The sequence below is a fragment of the Ursus maritimus genome (genome assembly GCF_017311325.1).
Source record: "Ursus maritimus isolate PB19 chromosome X unlocalized genomic scaffold, ASM1731132v1 scaffold_X1, whole genome shotgun sequence".
NCBI classification, from domain to species: domain Eukaryota; kingdom Metazoa; phylum Chordata; class Mammalia; order Carnivora; family Ursidae; genus Ursus; species Ursus maritimus.
In genome coordinates this window covers 79,302,924-79,321,687 of record NW_024423319.1, presented here as the reverse complement: position 1 = coordinate 79,321,687, position 18,764 = coordinate 79,302,924, and the positions used below count along the sequence as shown (strand labels likewise).

General features: G+C 47.4%; 1 protein-coding gene across 6 annotated transcripts in view; it reads right to left on the bottom strand.

Annotated features, from left to right (window-relative positions):
• Window positions 1–1,660: 1,660 nt before the first annotated feature.
• HUWE1 (HECT, UBA and WWE domain containing E3 ubiquitin protein ligase 1) overlaps window positions 1,661–18,764 on the bottom strand; it is a 161,316-nt gene continuing 144,212 nt past the window's right edge. For 5 of the 6 annotated variants that reach the window (XM_040631320.1, XM_040631324.1, XM_040631329.1 and 2 more), the window contains 23 exons: window positions 18,503–18,758; window positions 18,175–18,305; window positions 17,429–17,643; window positions 17,064–17,352; window positions 16,824–16,926; window positions 15,514–16,060; window positions 14,036–14,639; window positions 13,227–13,348; window positions 12,958–13,114; window positions 11,599–11,731; window positions 11,126–11,328; window positions 10,394–10,521; window positions 8,963–9,059; window positions 7,910–8,065; window positions 7,226–7,471; window positions 6,832–6,949; window positions 6,046–6,186; window positions 4,798–5,085; window positions 4,578–4,683; window positions 3,825–3,942; window positions 3,340–3,521; window positions 2,885–3,075; window positions 1,661–2,300 (listed from right to left, as the gene is read on the bottom strand). In XM_040631320.1, the coding sequence (XP_040487254.1) occupies window positions 2,198–2,300; window positions 2,885–3,075; window positions 3,340–3,521; window positions 3,825–3,942; window positions 4,578–4,683; window positions 4,798–5,085; window positions 6,046–6,186; window positions 6,832–6,949; window positions 7,226–7,471; window positions 7,910–8,065; window positions 8,963–9,059; window positions 10,394–10,521; window positions 11,126–11,328; window positions 11,599–11,731; window positions 12,958–13,114; window positions 13,227–13,348; window positions 14,036–14,639; window positions 15,514–16,060; window positions 16,824–16,926; window positions 17,064–17,352; window positions 17,429–17,643; window positions 18,175–18,305; window positions 18,503–18,758 (4,634 nt within the window). In that variant the 3' untranslated portion in view covers window positions 1,661–2,197. The remainder of the gene's footprint in view (window positions 2,301–2,884; window positions 3,076–3,339; window positions 3,522–3,824; window positions 3,943–4,577; window positions 4,684–4,797; window positions 5,086–6,045; window positions 6,187–6,831; window positions 6,950–7,225; window positions 7,472–7,909; window positions 8,066–8,962; window positions 9,060–10,393; window positions 10,522–11,125; window positions 11,329–11,598; window positions 11,732–12,957; window positions 13,115–13,226; window positions 13,349–14,035; window positions 14,640–15,513; window positions 16,061–16,823; window positions 16,927–17,063; window positions 17,353–17,428; window positions 17,644–18,174; window positions 18,306–18,502; window positions 18,759–18,764) is intronic. The other variant, XM_040631331.1, reaches the window with a different exon arrangement.

The following is an 18,764-nucleotide window of genomic DNA, read 5'->3' as shown; positions in this document are numbered from 1 at the left end:
CGTATTGTTTATTCACACTTGTTGGGACAACATCTACATGAGTATTTTGTTCATTATAACCAGTCCTCTTGCTGGACTGTTTTAAGTGCTACTAACTTTTGGTTCTCTTTGGTTAGCAGTTTCTCAGTAGCTATACCTTATTTTCTGCTTTATTGAAGTGGTTAGAACTGGAATAACAAGTGTTAATAGTGGTAATTGGCCACCTTATGCTTCCTGTGTGATGTTGGCTGTTGGTCTTGAGGCAATCTTATCAAGGTAAGTAAGTTACCAGTAATAATTGTTAGCAAATGCCTTGCATCAGTTGACAGAATTTTTCTTATTTGACTGACATTGAGGTGATGAATATTACACCATACACATATCCCAAAGGATGTCATGCTTGGACACGTTAGATTTTTGTAGTATGCCACTGAATTAGGTTCAGTTTTCTTCAGGGTTATTCATTCCGTCTGTACTCACAGCTTCCACACCCAACTCCCAAGCCCTATACCTCTCAAATTTAAATGTTAGAGGTTTTTTCTACTTTTTTTCAAGGAATCTGTTATTTATCAATTTTACCATATCTCTGCTTATTCTTTTCATTTCAAAGCCCTGCTGGACTCCCATCAGGCCACCATCCTTTGCTCAAGCTGTGCCATCAGCTGGACTTCTACTGCCTTGACCCTCCCCTCATCTTTACTCCCAGCCAGGATTCAACTCATGAGTGCCTGACAGTGGAAAGTCTTCCCTGATCTTCCAGGCCAGGTCAAGGACTTCTGCTCTGGAACCTAGGGACCCCTTCCTACATCTGTCACAGAACTACTCAGTCTCCTTCCCCCTTGACTAGAAGTTCAATAGCAGGGACAGGGTCAGTTCATCTGTCTTCTCAGTTGTCAGCAGGATGAGGCACAGGCGAGCATGAGTATTTTAAAAAAGGGAGAAAATGTCTGGCAGCCATTTGCATTAGGACCAAGGTGTGTGTGGGGGGATCAGGTTAGGAAGAAAATCTACATAATAGAGCCTCAGAGAATGAGAAAAAGCACACAAAGCAAGCATCACTTAGGGTTATTTTTTCTAACTAAACCTTTGTTTTTTTCTTTGAAAGCTGGAACCACTGAAGTCCTTGGATCAGCTTTAACTGCTGGATGGAGTAAAAACCATGAGACTACTGGGTGATCTGTGAACAGACTGGCAGAAGATGAAACAAAACCAAAACGGATAGGAAGACTGTTCTGGAGAGCTAGTCAAATTGCTTGCTTGCTTACTGAAATTTGTTAGGAAAAAAACTAGAACATTAAATGAAATAAAAATTTTAAACTGAGCTCTACACTTGAGGCTGTTATAAAGGCTCATCAAATAGAACTGTTGGTTGGGTTCTCAGAATGTTTCTTACAACCTGCTGGTTTGTTCCCCTCAAGCAAGGTGCTGCTTTGTCCTTGGCTGCAAACTGTAACACCATCACCGCCCTCAAGTGCAGATTCCAGTCTAAAAAATGCTCCCCTCAATTCCTGGTGGCTGCTGATCTCTCCTGACAATGGGTAAACCGACTTTGAAGAAGAAAGATGCACCAGTGGTGGTAGCAGAGATGGTTTTTCTGGAAAGTCCATCTGCATCTTTTCTCCAGATGTCTAGCATGTGTTCAAGAGTTGTTTAAGTTTGAAAAAAACTCCGTTGTGAAAAGTGAGTTATGAAGAGTGCTCTTTATTTGAAACCTCCACAACACAGACGCCAATCTTGTCTCGCATTGAATCATTAGCTGTGCACATCAACACATTCCAAGCACAAATTAAGAAATGCAAACAGAACAAAAAAATATATATATATATAATTTTTCCCCTATCCAAAGGTTTCAAGTCTCAATGCAGCAAATCCTTCTGAACACAGAATCTGAGGAGCACACTGTTCAAACAGTTGGGACAAACAGGTCCCTGCAAAGGCTAATGCCTTTTTAACACATGGGCTGGGGATCATGGACGGCATGGAACAGGGAGGAGGTGAGGGAGAGAGGGAGAGGGGGAGAGGGAGAGAGAATGAGCAGGAGAGGGGGAACGGGTATGCGCTGGGGAAGATGGGGAAGCTGGGACACACACATGGTGAGTTGGTGGATTTCATTTATTGGTTTCTGACATTTTCTTTCTGGTTCTTTTTTGTTTTCATTTCCCCCCATTCCCAGGTCCAACAATGGTAGAAAAACCCCACAGTGGTGGGCGGGGCCTTATTAGGCCAGCCCAAAGCCTTCAGAGCACTCCTGGATGGCCAATAGTAGCATGTGGCGGAGCTTCTCAAAGCTCTCATAGGCAGGTAGGTCCAGCTGATTAAAACTAAAGAAAGAAGAAAGATCAGTTTGTGACAAAAGATAACCAAATCCCTGTGTTCCCATGGTGCCCACTGATCTCTCCTCCCTGAGGGAACCTATTCGTCTCTTGCAGACTTGAAATCTTGTCCTAGCCTGGTCTTCCCTTCTGTAATCTGGCCCCGATACCCATCAGGCACCTGAAACATAAATCTGACCCCTGTCACTCCTTAGACACCACAGCCTCACCTATGGGTTAATGTGCAAGCTCCAAGGAGGCATTTGGGGGTCACTGGTGATCCAGCCTCTGCTGATCCAACCTCTTTAAGCCTTTTGTTCCCTGCAACTCCTTGCTCCAGTTGAGCCCTGGAGTACACTGTGCTCTCATGTGGCAGTGTTCACCCTCAATGTCTCCCCAGCCTCACTGTGAATCTGGGCCAGCTTCTCATCTCAAACATCACCTTTTCCATAAAACCACCAAATTATGAGCTACTCCAGGTCTAGCACAGCTGGGGCCAGATTTGGGTTCCTGCCCTTGATTAGGGGTCTAGAAATAACAAATATGCAAGCTCAGTCAAAATACTAAAAAGGAGAACAAACCCTTCCTCTTACCATGTGTGAGCTGAAGGCAGGCGATCTGTGGACCTGTCATCTCGATGGATCTGAAATTTCTGAATGCCATTCATGCCTTCAAGGGCAGCAAAGCCTTGCAAGGGCACCTTGGAAGTACCTGTGACAAACTGGAGGAACTTGGCACGGTCAGCTTGGTCGAAAGAACGCAATGCTCTCCAGAACCACTGGATCTGTGGGAAAGGACACAAGAAGCCAGTGTGAGGGGGATGAAATCTGGAATCTTAGGCAAGTCCATTCTGTGAAATGGGCTTCAGTTCTTCCATTCCGTAAGATGAGCAAGAACACCCTCTGAAAACATGTTCCAGAAGGATGAAGAGCTAGGTATAAGTAAGTTGTCACCTATATCCCCTTGCCCCCAAGAGTACTGGTTTATGTGGTGTCATACCAACTAGCACTGCTTAGGGATATGGGGAAGGATGCCAGCAGCAGCTCACCTGAATAGAGTTGGACTGGTACTTGTGGTATTCAGTGTTGGATTTCAAATCATCAATGTCGATTGTGGGCAGTCCTGATATGAGCAGCTCTAACTCCTGCTCAGTGAAGATAGAAATGAGGCGCTTTGGAATGATCTCATAGAAGCCTTCTAAGAAAGCTGCCAGCTGTTTACGGATGGCTCCTGGGGAGAGAACCAACAAGCCATGTGGCACCTAAACTCACACAACTGTGAGAGGTCAGAGATCCTCAATCTGGCTCCTGCTGCAACAAGGATGCTGAATGGTCTGCCTGCCTCACCTAACACAGCTTCTGGCCCTTGAACGAGGGTGGATGAAGGGAAATATTTTTTGGTCAGGTGTTTGTGGACTCTTTGTGCAAGGCAGTTGTGGCTGGCATAGGGGAAGAGAAAAAACAGTATCTGTGAAATGACTGAGGCCTGACCTCTTCCATATGAATAAGGGGTCTAAGGGACATGTCCCCCTACCTGTCATCCTCATCTGGCACACCAGGTGTACATATTCCTTCTTATTCTCTTCTGTTACCAAGATGTTGGCCCCATTGGGTTTGAGGTCACGAACTTCACAGACTCCAAACTCTTGGACCTAGAACACCCAAAACACCAATCATTTGTATCAGGCTTGGTCTAGGATGGGATTTATATAGGTATCTAGGAATACTTGAACTTTTTGACATGTCCTGGGCAGAAAGACGAAGCAAGGTCATAAAAAAGTGTCGTTTCTCATGAGTGCATAACTTTGTAATAGGGAAAAGCCAAGGGTTTGGCCCCAAAACACATAAAGGCTGAAAGTAAGGAAACTGTCAATGGTGAAAGGGAAAAAGGCATGATTAACATGTGTAACATGACACAGCACAATCTTTATGGAAAACAATTTGGAGGAAGAGTAACTTTTTAAAAATTTTGTTTTTCATATCTATCTGTATAATGAACTACTTTTGGGGATGAAGAATACTGTACTGGAACAGTTTTTTTTTTTAAATAAAGAGAAAATTAGGAAACACCCTGGACTGTTTTATAAATCCTGGTTTTTCTGTTTGTGATGTCTCATACAAGTACCCACTGCTCACTGCTAGATGGGGAATGGGGCATGAGACTTTAAGAAGTCGAGATGCTTCCTCAGAAGCACGAGAGATTATCCAGTGCCAGTTCCAGGACAGTCCCACAGTGGGTTTCTCCTGATTAGCTAGGATGCGCTGTGGTCAAAATTTCTCTACCTACCTCAGTGCTGAAGGTGAGGTCATAACCTAGTGTGGAGACATCATTTTCCAGCAGATAAACCAAGCCCTGGTAGAAGTGGTAATCTTCACTCTCCATATCCGTGTATCTAGAAAAACACAATTTGGGTCATGGGTTAGGGTGGAGGAGAGGAAGTACGGGGGTGGGACACAAGAAAAGGACCTGTCAAGTGAGAATGTGGATCTTGTGCCACATTCCTCACCTGACAGACTTGCCCAAGATGTGTTTGTAGAAGGACCGAGTAAAATAGCACTCCAGGAGGCGGTTGTCATATACAGCTTTGGCCACAATGCGTCCAACAAACTTGAAGTAGCTGAGGTGGTTGGGGTTGCAGTGGGAAGATGGGTTGATGGTGTAGGTGACCCGATCACCGGGTGAGGTACGGAACAAGGCATACATAGGGTTAAACATCTCCCGAGAGATGATCATATACCACTCCCGCAGGAGCCCTCCAGCATCCTGCCCTTCTTCTCCTTCAAACACTATATACCTGCATAAGAGACCAGAAACAGATGTGCAGAAAGCCCAGGACAAATCCGTTCATTTATGTAGCATGACCCGAGTGAGCGAGCGAGCGAGTGAGGCAGCAGCTGGGGAGTGCAGGTTCAGAGAACAGAGGTGAATGCAGAGTGCCAGGAAAAGCCCAGAGGAAGGGTGGGGATCTGGGACAAAAAAAGCATCGATAGAAAAGATGTCCTGAATTATCAGTAAAGGCTCATCAATATTCCAGAAAACAGTACCAGGAAAGGTACAGAGGCTTAAATGAGGGCCCCACTTAGGGAAAGCAGGGAGAGGATTTGTCAAGTGGTGGTGGAGACGGCTGAGCTCAGTATGATGTCTGTAAGGATCTGGTGGTGAAGGAGCAGGGCCCAGACTGTCTCAGACTCCTGACTTCCTATGTGGTAACATGGATGGTGAGCCCATGCCACGAGGGAGAGGATGAACCAAGTTCCTGAGCTCTGGAGCATCAAAACACTCCAACAGGTCTACCATCTCGCTGGCTTCCATGACACTTAGTATTACAAACTGCTGATCTCTTCTAGATGGCTTCAGCATCACCAGTGAGAGATTACCAATTTGGTGAGGGGCACTCATGCAAGTGTGGTCTCCCCCAAGCCAGGATACCATTTGGTCAGCAGGCTTCCCATTCCTAGTATGATAAGAGAAAGCTCTCCGCGAAGCCATCAAGTCTATCTTTGTAAACGCCAATGACTCTTCTGTCTCTCTGGGAATTTTTGGGTAGCTCAGCCCAAGGGCCAGCTAGCCAGTAGATGACCAGTCTCATGAGACCAGCCCAAGGAGATAGCTCAGTGAGATTATCTATACCAGGTTCCTATTTGGAATTCCTCTGGAGTTCCCCTGCACACCTGGCACTGGAGTAAGCCTTCACTACCATGTAGGAAGGTCCTCCACCCTCCCATCCTGTCTTTTCTCTGTTCTGGGCTCTTACAATCGATTCTTCATTTCTTCAGGGGATTTCCGGTGCAGTTCACGATAGGAGTCTTCAAACACATGATCACGACGGACATGCACAGCCATGTCTTCTTTCCGGAGTCCCTCATCCAAACGTTCTAGCTCTTGGCGGAAATATCTTGGGAGGAAGGGAAGGAAGGAAAATAGGATTGGGGGTGGCAGAGCAAACTTCTGTTTGCTTGATTAGGATGAAGACCTACAATGATGCTCCTTCCATCTTCCAAGCATCTGTTCCCCAGGGGAACCTGAAAGTGTCCAGTAGTTGGGAGAGGCAGGTCATTCATTACCAACTCTAAATTTTTCCATCTCTACCGAATAAAGGCCCACAGAGATTGTGGCACAGAGTATCTGCAACAAGCAGGTAAATATGTGTAGATGCACAGAAAAGAAGAGAAGGGTAGGGATGTCAGGAGTGCTGTGGAGCCCCTGCTGCCCCCGAGCCCTGCTGTAAGTGTACTATGGCTCCCCGCCGCACCTCCTCTATGACCCCAAAGAATGGAATGGAACTTTAGAAGTCATGTGATTAAACAAAGGCTTGCATTTCTCTGATGAAGAATGGAGAAAGCCAGGGAGTATTTAGGTATAATGACTGTCAGTGGCACAGATGACCCTCCTCCCTCCCGTCTAGTACCATTCCAAGGGCTGCCACCAAGGGAAACTTCTTTTCCCTTAAAACACTCCTTCAGGAGGAATTCTGGCTCCTTTCTGGGAGGGGAGATAACCATTTGAAAAGTTCCCATCCCACAGCCCCCAGGGCACATACTTGCGCTTGACATCAAAGTCGAGGACACGAATGTAGTCTACCAGGACAGCAAAAGGCCCATCAGCGAGGTGGGTGGTGGACTGCCGTAGGATCTGGTTTAACACAGTGCGGTGAGTCTCTGAGGGGAGAAAGGGTAGCAAAAATCAGCACATCTTGGCTCCCAGAAGACTACATGACAGCCAACCAGACAGCAACTCTCTTTTGTGTTTCAGGGAAAAAAAGACAGTGTGGCTCAAAAGGGCTTTCAGACCCAGTCCCTATATCACTAGCTTCATTCTCTCTCCCTCACTCCACCCCCCCCACCCCGCCACACACACACACTCACTCACACACGTTCTCTCTCCCACGAAACAGCTAAGAACAAAGTGTATGAAATGACCAGAGCTCCCTGTACCTGCAAAGCGAAGGAACTTCTGTGTGTCAGGGGGCAGGCTTGAGGAGATGTGCATAGACGAGGGCTCCCTAGAGAAGAATGGGTCAAGGGAGGAAGGAGTAGCTGGGGTTAAGGGGGCAGGGGAGAGTGGAGGAGGCTCGTCCTTGATGTGTGCCAGCTGGCTCTCACGGGTGTCTCTAACAGGAGGCTTGCTCTCCCGCTCTGTGGCATGGACCAGAAAGAAGGCCTCGACGGCAGGCTGTAGCACTGGGGGTAGGAATGACAGGGAAATGATATTTTACTTTAGAAACTTCAACATACAAACCTCTTCTCCTTCATAATCAAATTACAGAAGCACAATATGGAAGAAGAAATAATGAAAAATATAGGACAAATACAATGGTAGCAAAGAAAAATGAAGCCACAGAGAAAGTCTGAGCTTCCTTGAAACTAAAGAAAAATGGAATAGGCAACCAGTTATAAAGATTCCCCTGGTCTAAAAAGTGAAAAGATACTAGCTACTAAAAGAGAAGGCAAATCTTTTTTTCTAATACTGAAGTGAGAGAAAAAACACCTCTTCTTTGAATTCTCATTACAGAGACAGTGAGAGAGAGGGGTGATCTGGAAGGAAGCAAATTAAGTGGGCAGAGAGGGCCCCAGAGCAGATCAGTGGGTTGGGACCTTGGCCCAAAGGCCACAACTCACCTAGCACCGCATGCTGGTCATGGGATTCCTCCAGTTCCTTTAGACACTCTCCCAGCATGTCCCACAGCTCGTCCAAGCTCAGCTGCTCACTGAGCAGGGGTAACTCAGGTGGCCTCTCCTCCTTCTCCTTCTCCCCTTGTAGGGTTCCATCTGAGCCTACAGGCCAGAGGAGAGACAGAAAGCCTTTGAGGTTTTTTTCCTTCATTTAGCTTTTTTCCCAGACCAAATGTGCAGGCCATTAGACAGATCAAGTAAACTGGCCCACTGGCTACTAAGCAATACTGAGCAACATCTGAAAGCAAGCTCTAGTCCTACACTGGATGACATTTAAATTTAAATCAAATACAATTAATACCATAAAAATTTTGGTTCCTCAGCTGCGATAGCCACATTTTCAGTGCTCAAAAGCCACATGTGACTAGTGACTAGTGAAGTTCTACCAGACAGTGCTGGTTTACTCATTGCCTCATTAGCTCTCAGAGAACCTATGGATTATTAAATGATTTAATATATTTCAAAAATGGATGTCCTATGCCAACACTATTCTACAGAAATGTGTTAAGAGGGCATCAGAAACTATTCTACGTACAATTAACTTTGAGAAATGCTGCTACTAATAGCATCCACTGTGTGCCAGGTTCTGCTTTAAGTGCTATATATATGCACATGTGTTAACTTGTTCAATCCTAACTACGAACACTCCTATTTTAAACATGGAAACTGAAGCTAAGAGAGGTTTGCTTCAAGTCCCAGAGGCAGTAAATGGGGTAGCCACAACTCAAACATACGCTGTGTCTCCACATCTAACATTACCACATCACAGTTTCTTTACTATAGGAACTATAGTGTGTATGCTACAAATCTCCAAAAAGGGTGAGGTGGGGACAGTGATCTTGGTTGGTAAGCGCCTATTAACATTTACAAAAACCAGCGTTCACTGGAATAAACTGGAAAACACTGAGCTTATGTATGTAGAGAGCAAGGGATCCAGCAGACATTCCATGAAGACCAGTTCTCTCTTTCGCTGCACTGGAAATAGGAAGTAGTACTGACCAATAGACTGAGTATCCTGAGCACTGGGAGATGGCTGGTCCACATCCATGGGTGACTCCTCCCTCCGGACAGAGGCCTCTGACTGGCTTGACTCCGACTGGATAAAAGGGAGACAAAGTCACATAAAAGGGTGCAACTCTGCTTTCCTCAGGGAGAAGCTAGAGGCTGGCTCTACCCCTTCTCACACATCATAAGCTTGTAAAGCTTGTAAAGATAAAGCTTCCTTTATCTGGTCAAAACACTCTGTAGCTTTCTAGAACAAAAGAATGGCCTTCCCACCTCCTTTGCTGCCCTCCACCCTGAGCTAGCAAACTTTTCCAAAAAACTCCCTGGATGCCTGTAATGCCTCCACTCTTACTCCAGACCTATGTCTAAGTCAGACACCAGCCTTCTGGATACAAACTTGAAGACTTTTTCTGGGGACAGATTACGTGTGTGTGTGTGTGTGTGTGTGTGTGTGTGTGTGTGTGTATGTGTATACACACACATACACACACACACATATATAAAACTCAGGTGAGCAGACTATAGGTTTGGCTCTCTGTTTCTGTTTGTTCAGAAAAGGGGAAATAAGGGACAACCTCTGATGGGTGAGACTATTCACAAAGCCAACATCTGTCCTTTTGGGTATGGGAAAGATGGGGCAGAAGACACTCCAGAATAATAGTTTTTCCTTTCTACCCTGTTGGGAGTCACAGCCCTCAAATTCTACAATGTTCTCAGCATGCTCAATGAAATCATACTGTGTAGTAGTAACCATATACAAAGAAAAACCAGGCCTCAGGATACCTTTATTTCCTGGATCTTGGGAAGGTGACTTGCATGTTGCAAGGACAAGAAAACAATGAGAATGTGCCACAGCATACATACATGATGCCAGGCTTTTCCCGTAGCCACTCTGTGCTGGGATCCCAACAAGGAGTTGGCTATCTAGGAACCTGAAGGTTTCTTCCTAAAAGTGCCTGAGTGCCTAGGTGCCAAGGTACCAAGAGAGTATGGAGAACAGAAGCAGAGGCCAGGGTAGACGGACCAGCCATAGCCTAGAAGAGGCTGCATGGGATGTATACCAAGCTTGGGGGAATTTCAAGGGCAGGATTCCTGATGTACTTGCATTATTCCATGAGACTGAAAAAATCTTCATCCCACATCCCCTCAGAACCCAGACACTAAGCATTATGCAGTTTGCAAAAGCGCCACTGTTGACTGGATAGCTGGGAGTGGGGTATGATGGCCAAGCTTTAAATCATATCAATCCAAAACAATGAACAAACAGTAGAGAAAACAACAGAAAGTAACCCTGTTGTCCAGAAGCATTCATATAGCAAACTTAATGCAAAAGCATACATGGTAAGGGCAGTGAAACCCCACTGATGATGTGGTGGGGGAGGGGAGAGAGACAAATGAATGAGGGGCCACAGGCATCATGCTAACCGTTGCTGCTTGTTGCTGTCTCCGCGCCCTTTGACCCTCACGTACCATTTGTATAATGGCATCAGCCTCAGCCTCCAGCTGCCGAACAGCTGCCTGGATGCTGCTAGCTGAGCCTAAACCGGAAGAACCTGGGAGAAAGAAAAAAGAAGGTAAGATATAAAAAGTAGAAAGAGGGAATGCCCAATATTCTCTCTCCCATTCCCTGGACTGCCACAGGGCATCTTGCTGAAGTCTTTGAGCTTTAGCTCAGGCAGCTTCAGAGTGCACTTCACCAGGCACTAAGAGTTACCATTACAAGTAAGGGCAGGGGACATGGTGCTAGGCAGGTGGATAGTGGCAGGTGGAGAGGGTTCTGTGGGACAGGAGGAAAGAGGTAGGATGTGGCAGGCCACAGCTGAGGCAACATGGCTGCAATGTTTTAGTCAGGAGTGATCAAAGAAGCAGAAAGGAGACACACTCAGTGCCTTAAATCTTGTTCAACAAAAGATCTGCCCCCAATTTCTTTGCCAGATTTCCACTCCCCCTTAATTCTCACTTGCCCTAATGAATTTCCTATGCAGACAGCTCGAGTGAGATACAGAACGCAGCCATCAACAGCCTAGGAAAGGATCATCACTTCCTTTTTTGGAGAAGTTAAGCAGGATAGAGACATGACATTAAGTTCCGCCCTCCAGGGACTCTGAGTTTGCCACCACCAACCCTGCCCCTCAACTGGACACTCCAGTTCCATACCTAGCCTGCCTGTCTGCTTGGCTTTCTTGTTAGCTCGGCGTGTGTCGTCCCGGAGCTGGATGATGACCTGCAGTACTCTCAAGAAGAACTTCTGGGTAGACGTCTTGGATGTCAACATGGACATAGAAGGCAGCTGGAGTTCCCGGCCACCCAGAGGTCGCTTCTGAGATGCCACAATTACCACATTCTCAGCCATGTCAAACCTGGATAGTGTAGAAGTGGCTTGCGTATACTGACAGCATCAAAGCATAAACATCCAGAGCGAGTAGGGCTTTTTGGTGTCAACCAGAGGGTTAAAGAATCTCAGAAGGAAATCCGCAAGTGGGAAAAAATAAGGTCAAGTATGTATAGGACAGATAAGAAAATCTGCCTGGGGGGGGGGGACACACAACAACAACCAGGAAACCAGCAAGAGCCACCTTTTAGAATACCCCAGATTCCGCCCCACAGCCAAATGGGTGGCAACCACCCACCTGCTCTGCATTTTGCCTTTTAGCTTGGTGGTCTGTGGCTGCTCCTCAGGCAGGCCATCAGGAGAGAGGGTCTCACACTGGGCTCGTCGCTGCTGTTCTAGGTTGTATTCCCGTAACTCAGCCAGAAGCGTACCTGGTCAGGCAGAGGAGCCAGCAAGTGTTCAGAGACTCCCCTAGTGAAGCAGCTGAAAGCCAAACCTTTCCAAGAAACCTGCCCAGGCTATCTTCTTTGCTCAGCTGCGGAGAATCTGGAGTGAGCAGGAATTTTGCTGTTCACCTTACTATGTGTGTTCATTCATCAACGATCCAGAGACTACCAATACACCCCGCTTCAGGAATTTGTTGAATCTCCACAAAATGCAGCCCAGTGCAGAGGAGAAAAAGTGTTGGTTTTTGAACTTCTGAGGTTTTTGTGGCGATCTCAGGCAAAATGCTCAACCCCCCTCCCAGTTCATTTATCTATCTTAACAATGAGATTAATATTGCCTAACCCCACAAGGCAGTTTTGAGAATTAGGAGATAACTGCAGTAGAGTAGGGAGGACATCGCCTGGCCCATGGGTGTTGAATGGTAGGAGTCAAGGAAAGTCAGAGACTGGCCAAATCCCTTCTGCAAGAACCTTATAGTTCTCATGTAACAATAATACCCTGGGTCATACAAGTTTAACCAGTACCCATATCACCTCAGCTCCAGGCACATTTGTGCGAAGGAGATAACTAAGGTAGCCAAGATCTAGGGAGATCCATGATTGGGATGGGGGTGGGAGAGAGCAAACAGACTCTCTATGCTGAAAGAAAATCTGGCTCGACTCAATTCAATCACTTTATCACCCTGGGTTTTAGTTTTCTTCTTGGTAACAACAGGAAGATTGAAACTAGACAATTTGCAAGTGTTCTTAGAACTTTCGTACCCTCACAACTGCACAAAGGCAGAGGGTATCTACCATCTGGACTTCCAATTCTTGAGCCTAAGTGAAGTGCAGGTGCATCTCTGAGGTGGTGAAGCTGCCTCAGCAGGCTCATCGTAGGGCTCTTATAAGTGCCCAGAATGGAGAAGCAAAAGAGCACTGCTGGTCCTACATGTGCTCATTTTCCTTTACTAAAGCACTGATTACAAGGCGTGTGCCAGGCACTGGCAATGTAGAGAGAGGCCCAGCCTTGCTCTCCACGAACAACTAAGCAGAGGAAAAGAGATGACAACCCAATATTATCAGTGTTGCAACAGAGGAGAGCATAGGGGCTGTGCTACAGAAGCACAGGAGTTTGATTCAACCTGAAGATTCAGGGAAGGCTTCCATAAAGAGGTGACCTCCCAGTGGACGGTTTCAGAAAGACAGGATGCTTTTACTCCTGTTATTACCTATCTGTTTACAAAGAGTATAACCCAGATGGCGAGCTCCATTCAGTAGCAGCTTGAGAACAGTGTCCCGGGTCGCAGGGTCCCCCCGAGAGAGCTGCAGTAACACATTGGCTGCATCCTCTAGACCTTCTTCGGAACAAGAATGGGATGTCAATACCTGGGAAAAAGAAGAGAGAAGGAGTAAGCCTCAATTTGAGAACTAAAACTTTATCTACTCCCATCTACCCTTTCTCCCCCAATCTTGGGAATTCAGAAGAGCTTGGACTTACCTCCACAGAGAGCTGTAGCTGGTTTTCAGTAAGGCCAGAGGATACCATCTTAAAGTCTGCACTGCTGCTGCTCCCATCACCCACCTTTGCTGGAGATTTGCTGGCCTTAGTAGTTGTAGAAGCTTTGAGGAATCAGATGGAACACTGTAAGTCTCTAAAACTCACATGCCAGAACCACCAAACAATCACTAAATTGTCCAGGCCTTTAATATGGAAAAGTAGTACAAATGAAAAGCCACCCACCAAATCCAAATGACTGGGAATGTCAAGGACTCTCATGACTGTACCTTCTAAAGAGACAAAGAATCTCAAACATTTCTCAACTGGTTCCCTACCATCAGAACCCCCTTTTTCAAAACCTTTTTTCAAATAATTCTTACTAGTCTGCTGTAGGGCTTGTTCCCTTTACTTCCTAGGATAGCTTGGCTATTCTACCCTGACTCACATGGTATCCTGACTGCTCTTAAACTTTTTCCTGAGACTGGCTCCCTCAACCAGGCTGGAAAGGCTGAGAGTTCTCTGAAGACAGGGACTTTCTCTCTCTTCTCCTTTTGGTGCTTAGCCTAGGGAAGCCACATTCAGTGAATGCCTGCTGGTCTTCACAAGTGTCTATGTGGGTGGGTGGATGGGTGTAGGGAGGAGGATGGAGAGAGAGAACTGGGACTGAGGAGGGTAAGAATGAACACATTTGGCTCTTGCAAACACAAACCAAGCCAACTGGTATCATTTAGGGAGGAATACCTGGATGGGGGAGTGGAGGGTGAGGTGGGTGTCCATACCCAAAGCTCCCAGCCTACATCCACACTTACTTGAAACAGTAGTGGTAGCAGTCGTGGGGGTAGTCACCGTGGTCGAAGCAGCTACGGCAATGGTGGAGATAGCCGTGGCAGCAACCAGAGCTGGAGCAGAAGTGACAGGGGTGGTTGCAGCAGGGGGAGTGGGCGTGCTGGAGGCGGCAGTGGTAGTGGTGGTAGATGTGGTTGAGGTGGCAACAGTGGTGGAGGAAGCACTGCTGCCAGAATTAGCCTGTGCTTCCGACACTTTGTTTTCTGGGAGAGCAATTGAGATGAGAGAAAGGAGTCTGAGGAGTTTCTCAGTTAAGAGAGAGCTCCGGCGGATGACTGGGTGTGACAACATGTTCATGAGCTGCCCCAGCGGAGAGGCCTCAAGGCTGTATGGGGAGGTTTCCCCCTCACCACCAGCGCTCACTGGCACTGACTTCACAGAGTTCTTGCCTTTCCGGCTGACATTCATGTTGTCCAGTTTTACCAATAAGTCCCAGAAGTCTGTGCAAATGCCACTGCTGGTGGACTGTGAAGAGCATGGGCTGCAGGCCTGCTTACTGCCCCTCTCCCGGTCGCTCTCACAGTTGGTTTCTTTGGTCCGCTGCTGTGTAAAGTGGCTGGGAAATACCTGCCGGCAAAAGAAGGACAGGCTTGGTCTAGGGGGTCTACACAGAAAACAGATTTTCCTGACAAGGAAAGACAACTGGTTCCTAGACACTTCACTCCTCTGAATAGCTTTGATGACACGGGAGAGGTGTCATGCAGGACTTTTATCTAACTGATGGTGAAGTGGCCCAGAGAAGCAAACAAGGGCTTTTTAGGGAGATGATTAGCTAACCTCTGAGCATCAATCTCCATACTTATGAAATGGGGAGCACAATTATGCTATATCAAAAAATTATCGAGATTAAAGGAGAGAATGTATTTTTGCATAGTGCCTGGCAAGGCAGGCCCTCAACAAACAGCAGCAATGATTAAAAAGAAGACTGAGCAGGGGTGCCTGGGTGGCTCAGCTGGTCAAGTGTCTGTCTTTGGCTCAGGTCATGATCCCAGGGTCCTGGGATTGAGCCCCATGTCAGGCTCCCTGCTCAGTGGGGAGTTTGCTTCTTCCTCTGCCCCCACCCCCCCGCTCGTGCTAATAAATAAAAAAATCATAAAAAAAAAAGAATACTGAACTAAGCTCTAGGTCCAGCCTCATCACTTACTAGTCATGTGACAAAGCCACTAAAAATTTCTGTACCCTAGCTTCTTCATCTGTTGAATGGGAATCATACAGACCACTGAGAGTTGTTTTGATAACCAAATGAGGTAATGCACAAAAACTGTAAAAAGTGAAAACAAAAAACTCCACAAAATTATTTACTGGACAACTCCCAGAAACAATACAGACCTCAGCACTAACAGTGAAGAAAGACCTGCTAGCTTCCTCAGAGTTCAGATTTCATCTAGGCTGTGGCTGTGACCCCTCTTCCATCCCACAGTGTTGGGTTCAAGCTCCTCACCTTGGCCAACTGAATGAGCGTGTCCAGAACATGTCTGCAGACAACAGGAGCAGCCTGGGGGTGGATGTGGACAGTAGAGCCACTGCTTGCATGCTTCTCGGTATGTTTGCGACCCCCTGAACGTTGGATCTGGAATATATTAGTCCTGCAGCCTAGGGCTGCATCCATGGATACTGAGAGCCAGGAAAGCTGGTTGGAGCTCTTAGATTCCATCTTGTGTAGGAGGTCCAGGGGCCGGTTCTCATGGCTGCTTGACCCACAGCTTTTGCTTGACTTTTTGCCCTTCTCCTCACTTGAGGAGAGCTTGGGTGTTTCAATGCATAGCTCACTCTCACTGCTGCGCTGCAAAATGGAGAGCAGACTGCGGATGACCCAGTGGCGGGTCTGGGCATGGTAGCAGAGATTTCTCAGTACTCGGTGTAGACGACTAGTATTAAGCTTTGGCTCATCCACGAAGAGCAGGACCAGGAGACAGGACAGGGCTTCATGGTCCAGGAGGAGCCGTCCTCGGAGGCGGAGGAGAGTGTCCACATTACTGCCAGAAGGCCTAGAACAGAGCATGGTTTCTAGTAACACTTCAGCTAGAGCTCTGAGATCAGGTATAGGCCTAGGGAAGGGGAATGAGTGGCATACCTCCAAGGAGGCGTAAGAAGGGCAGGTGTCTAGTCTAAGGGTTCTTAATAGTAAGAGCAAGAGCTGCCCTCTTATGTATCTCCTGGGTACCAAGTACTCCACAATCCAGACAAGCTGGTATGGGGCTGCTGAAAAGACCAAAGAATTGCCCATTTTTGAGATGACAAATAAGAGGTTCAAATAGGTTAAGTGACTTGCCCTACATCACACAATGTCTGTATTATCAATTGGCAAAATCAGACTGCACTTAAGGTCTTAAAAAAAAAAAACAAGGCTTATTTCCTGTCTTCTCTAGACTACCAGGGATTTGCTTGCCTCATTGGGACTGATCACTCCCTTTATTTAGGCATGTTGGGTGCAGTGTGCTTCAGCCTGGGTAGTAATCAACTCTTCTTCCACAGCCTAGATGTTATAAGCTCTAGGAAAGTGGCTTTCCTTATTACAACCACAGCTAGCACCTGCTGCCAGTCTGCCTTACTTTGTGATTATGGTCTACGGTAGCTACACCAACCCAAAAATGTGGCTTCCTGAAGAGGGAGTCCAAAGATCTGGCTCCCTTACTCATTCAAGGCAATATCCTAGAGAGGTCATCCAGTCTCTCCACCTATAAATTAAGGAAGTTGGACTAGCAATAGATAGAAGAGGTGGTATGGCAAGGTCAAAAAAGACAAAGGTACCTGTTATGGCTGCTGCTACCCCCCATCTGGAAGGTGCCACCTCTCTGCACAGCAAGGCGAGTGTACTGGACTCCACGGTTGCCACTGAGGCGACTGGTGAAAGCTGGAAGGAAAGAAAAAGAAAACTGAAACCGGGGAGGTGGGTGGTGAGCTGCGTTCAATAACAGAAAGGGGAACAACAGAGCTTCATGTGGCCAAAGCCAAATGTTTCAGAGCCCTCCCACTTGCCTCCCTCTGTACCCGGGCTTCGGAGGATGGCAGAGAGTGCAGAGGTGCTGCTGTGGCCAAAGAGCCGCTCATGCATGAGTTGTCGCTGCCGGGCTTCCTGCTCTCGCCTCAGGGCTTGAGCCTCAGCAGCAATGTCAGGTGGCATCACAGCCAACACACTGTCCTCCATGTCCTCCAGAACACTACGGCGCAGATCTGAGGGTAAGGTCTGGATGAAGGTCACAGGGTCCATGGGGGTGTCTGAGCTGGCATTCTGTGCCAATTCCCGTCGCTGTTGCTCAGCTCTCTGCTGTGCCAGCACCTACGGAGCAGAAGACGTCAATGGGGGCATACCCACAGCTAGGCTGCCTAGCCCCACCAGCTCCCTGCTCACATACTTCCTCCTGGATGGCTGGAGGCAGGGCAGCCAGGAACTCAGGGCTCACTTCGGTCACACCAGGATTCCCCACCACCGCAGGAGCTGAGCTATTTGTTGAAGGGGCAGTCCGAGTTGGTGGACGGATACCCAGCTGGTTCTGCAGGACTTCCCGGCGGATGTCATCAGGCAGAGCAGCCAGAAAAGAGGGGTCCACACCTTCGGGTAGACTAATACCTGAGGGGAGGCGCAAGATGTGAAGGGACTCCCATCTCTACCAACGCTTAAGATGTACTTGGAGTAAAGAGACCCATAGCCTTGTTTGAGGGAAACGAGCCTTGTTTGTCCTCAATGCACGCATAGGACAGAGGACATAAAGAGACTCACCTTCCCTAGGCTAGAACAGCTCTTCTTATATGTGCCAGAGTCTGTGTGTACGCTGTCACTTAAACTCCACCAAGACCCTACCATGTAGCTATTATCAACCCCCCTCAGTACTGATGAGGATCAGAGAAGTTAAGTAATAGTCCCATGTTCTGAAGGTAGGTGGCTGCAGAGGGGGTAACCTGAGTTAAAATTTGTTTGACTCCAAAGCCTGGGCTCATTCCATCATGCAGCATCAGCACCCCCTTACTGCTGGTCCTCCTCCCATATGTATACCGCCTTCCATCTGGATGGAACCATTTAACTGGTGGCCATTTCCATGCCAAAGGCACTAGAGGCCTAAATAACCCCAGGATGGCTTGCCTAAGCACACATGGAGCTCACCTGCAAGGGGATCTTCTTCTTCACTGCTTGTTGAAGGCAGAGGCTCTTCTAGGATTCCCCGGGAATCTGCTCCAGAAATGGCCACAGCAGAATCTCTGGTGGAAGAACTCTCAGAGGATGCAGGGGGAGAGCTGAAGAAAATAATTTTCAGGTTGTCCTTCATATTAATGTTTTCCCATTTATAAAATACTCCTATAATACCCCTTTCTCACAGAAGCCAGGTTGATTTCCCCAGTGTACCAAGCATGTGCAATAGGTAACAAGTATGCATGTGGCTTGAAATACCCACCATCACATCCTGCCTTCCTCTTGCTCACACAATGCTTACCTGTCCTCAGGGGCCTGGGTAGGTTCCCCTGACCCATCGCCCCTGCCTTGCACTTCTGTCACAACAGGTGGGGCATCCCCAGGAGTGGAGCTGCCTGCTGTGGGTTGCTCGGAACTGCCAGCTGCTGAGGTGTCACCCACAGCCTCCTCCAGGGTACAGGAAGCCAGGCTACTGGTGTCCATGGGAGAGCCTTCCAGTTGACTACTGACAGCTGTCAGCGCATCAGAATCTTCAGCTCTCTCTGGGGAAAGAGAGGCTAGGA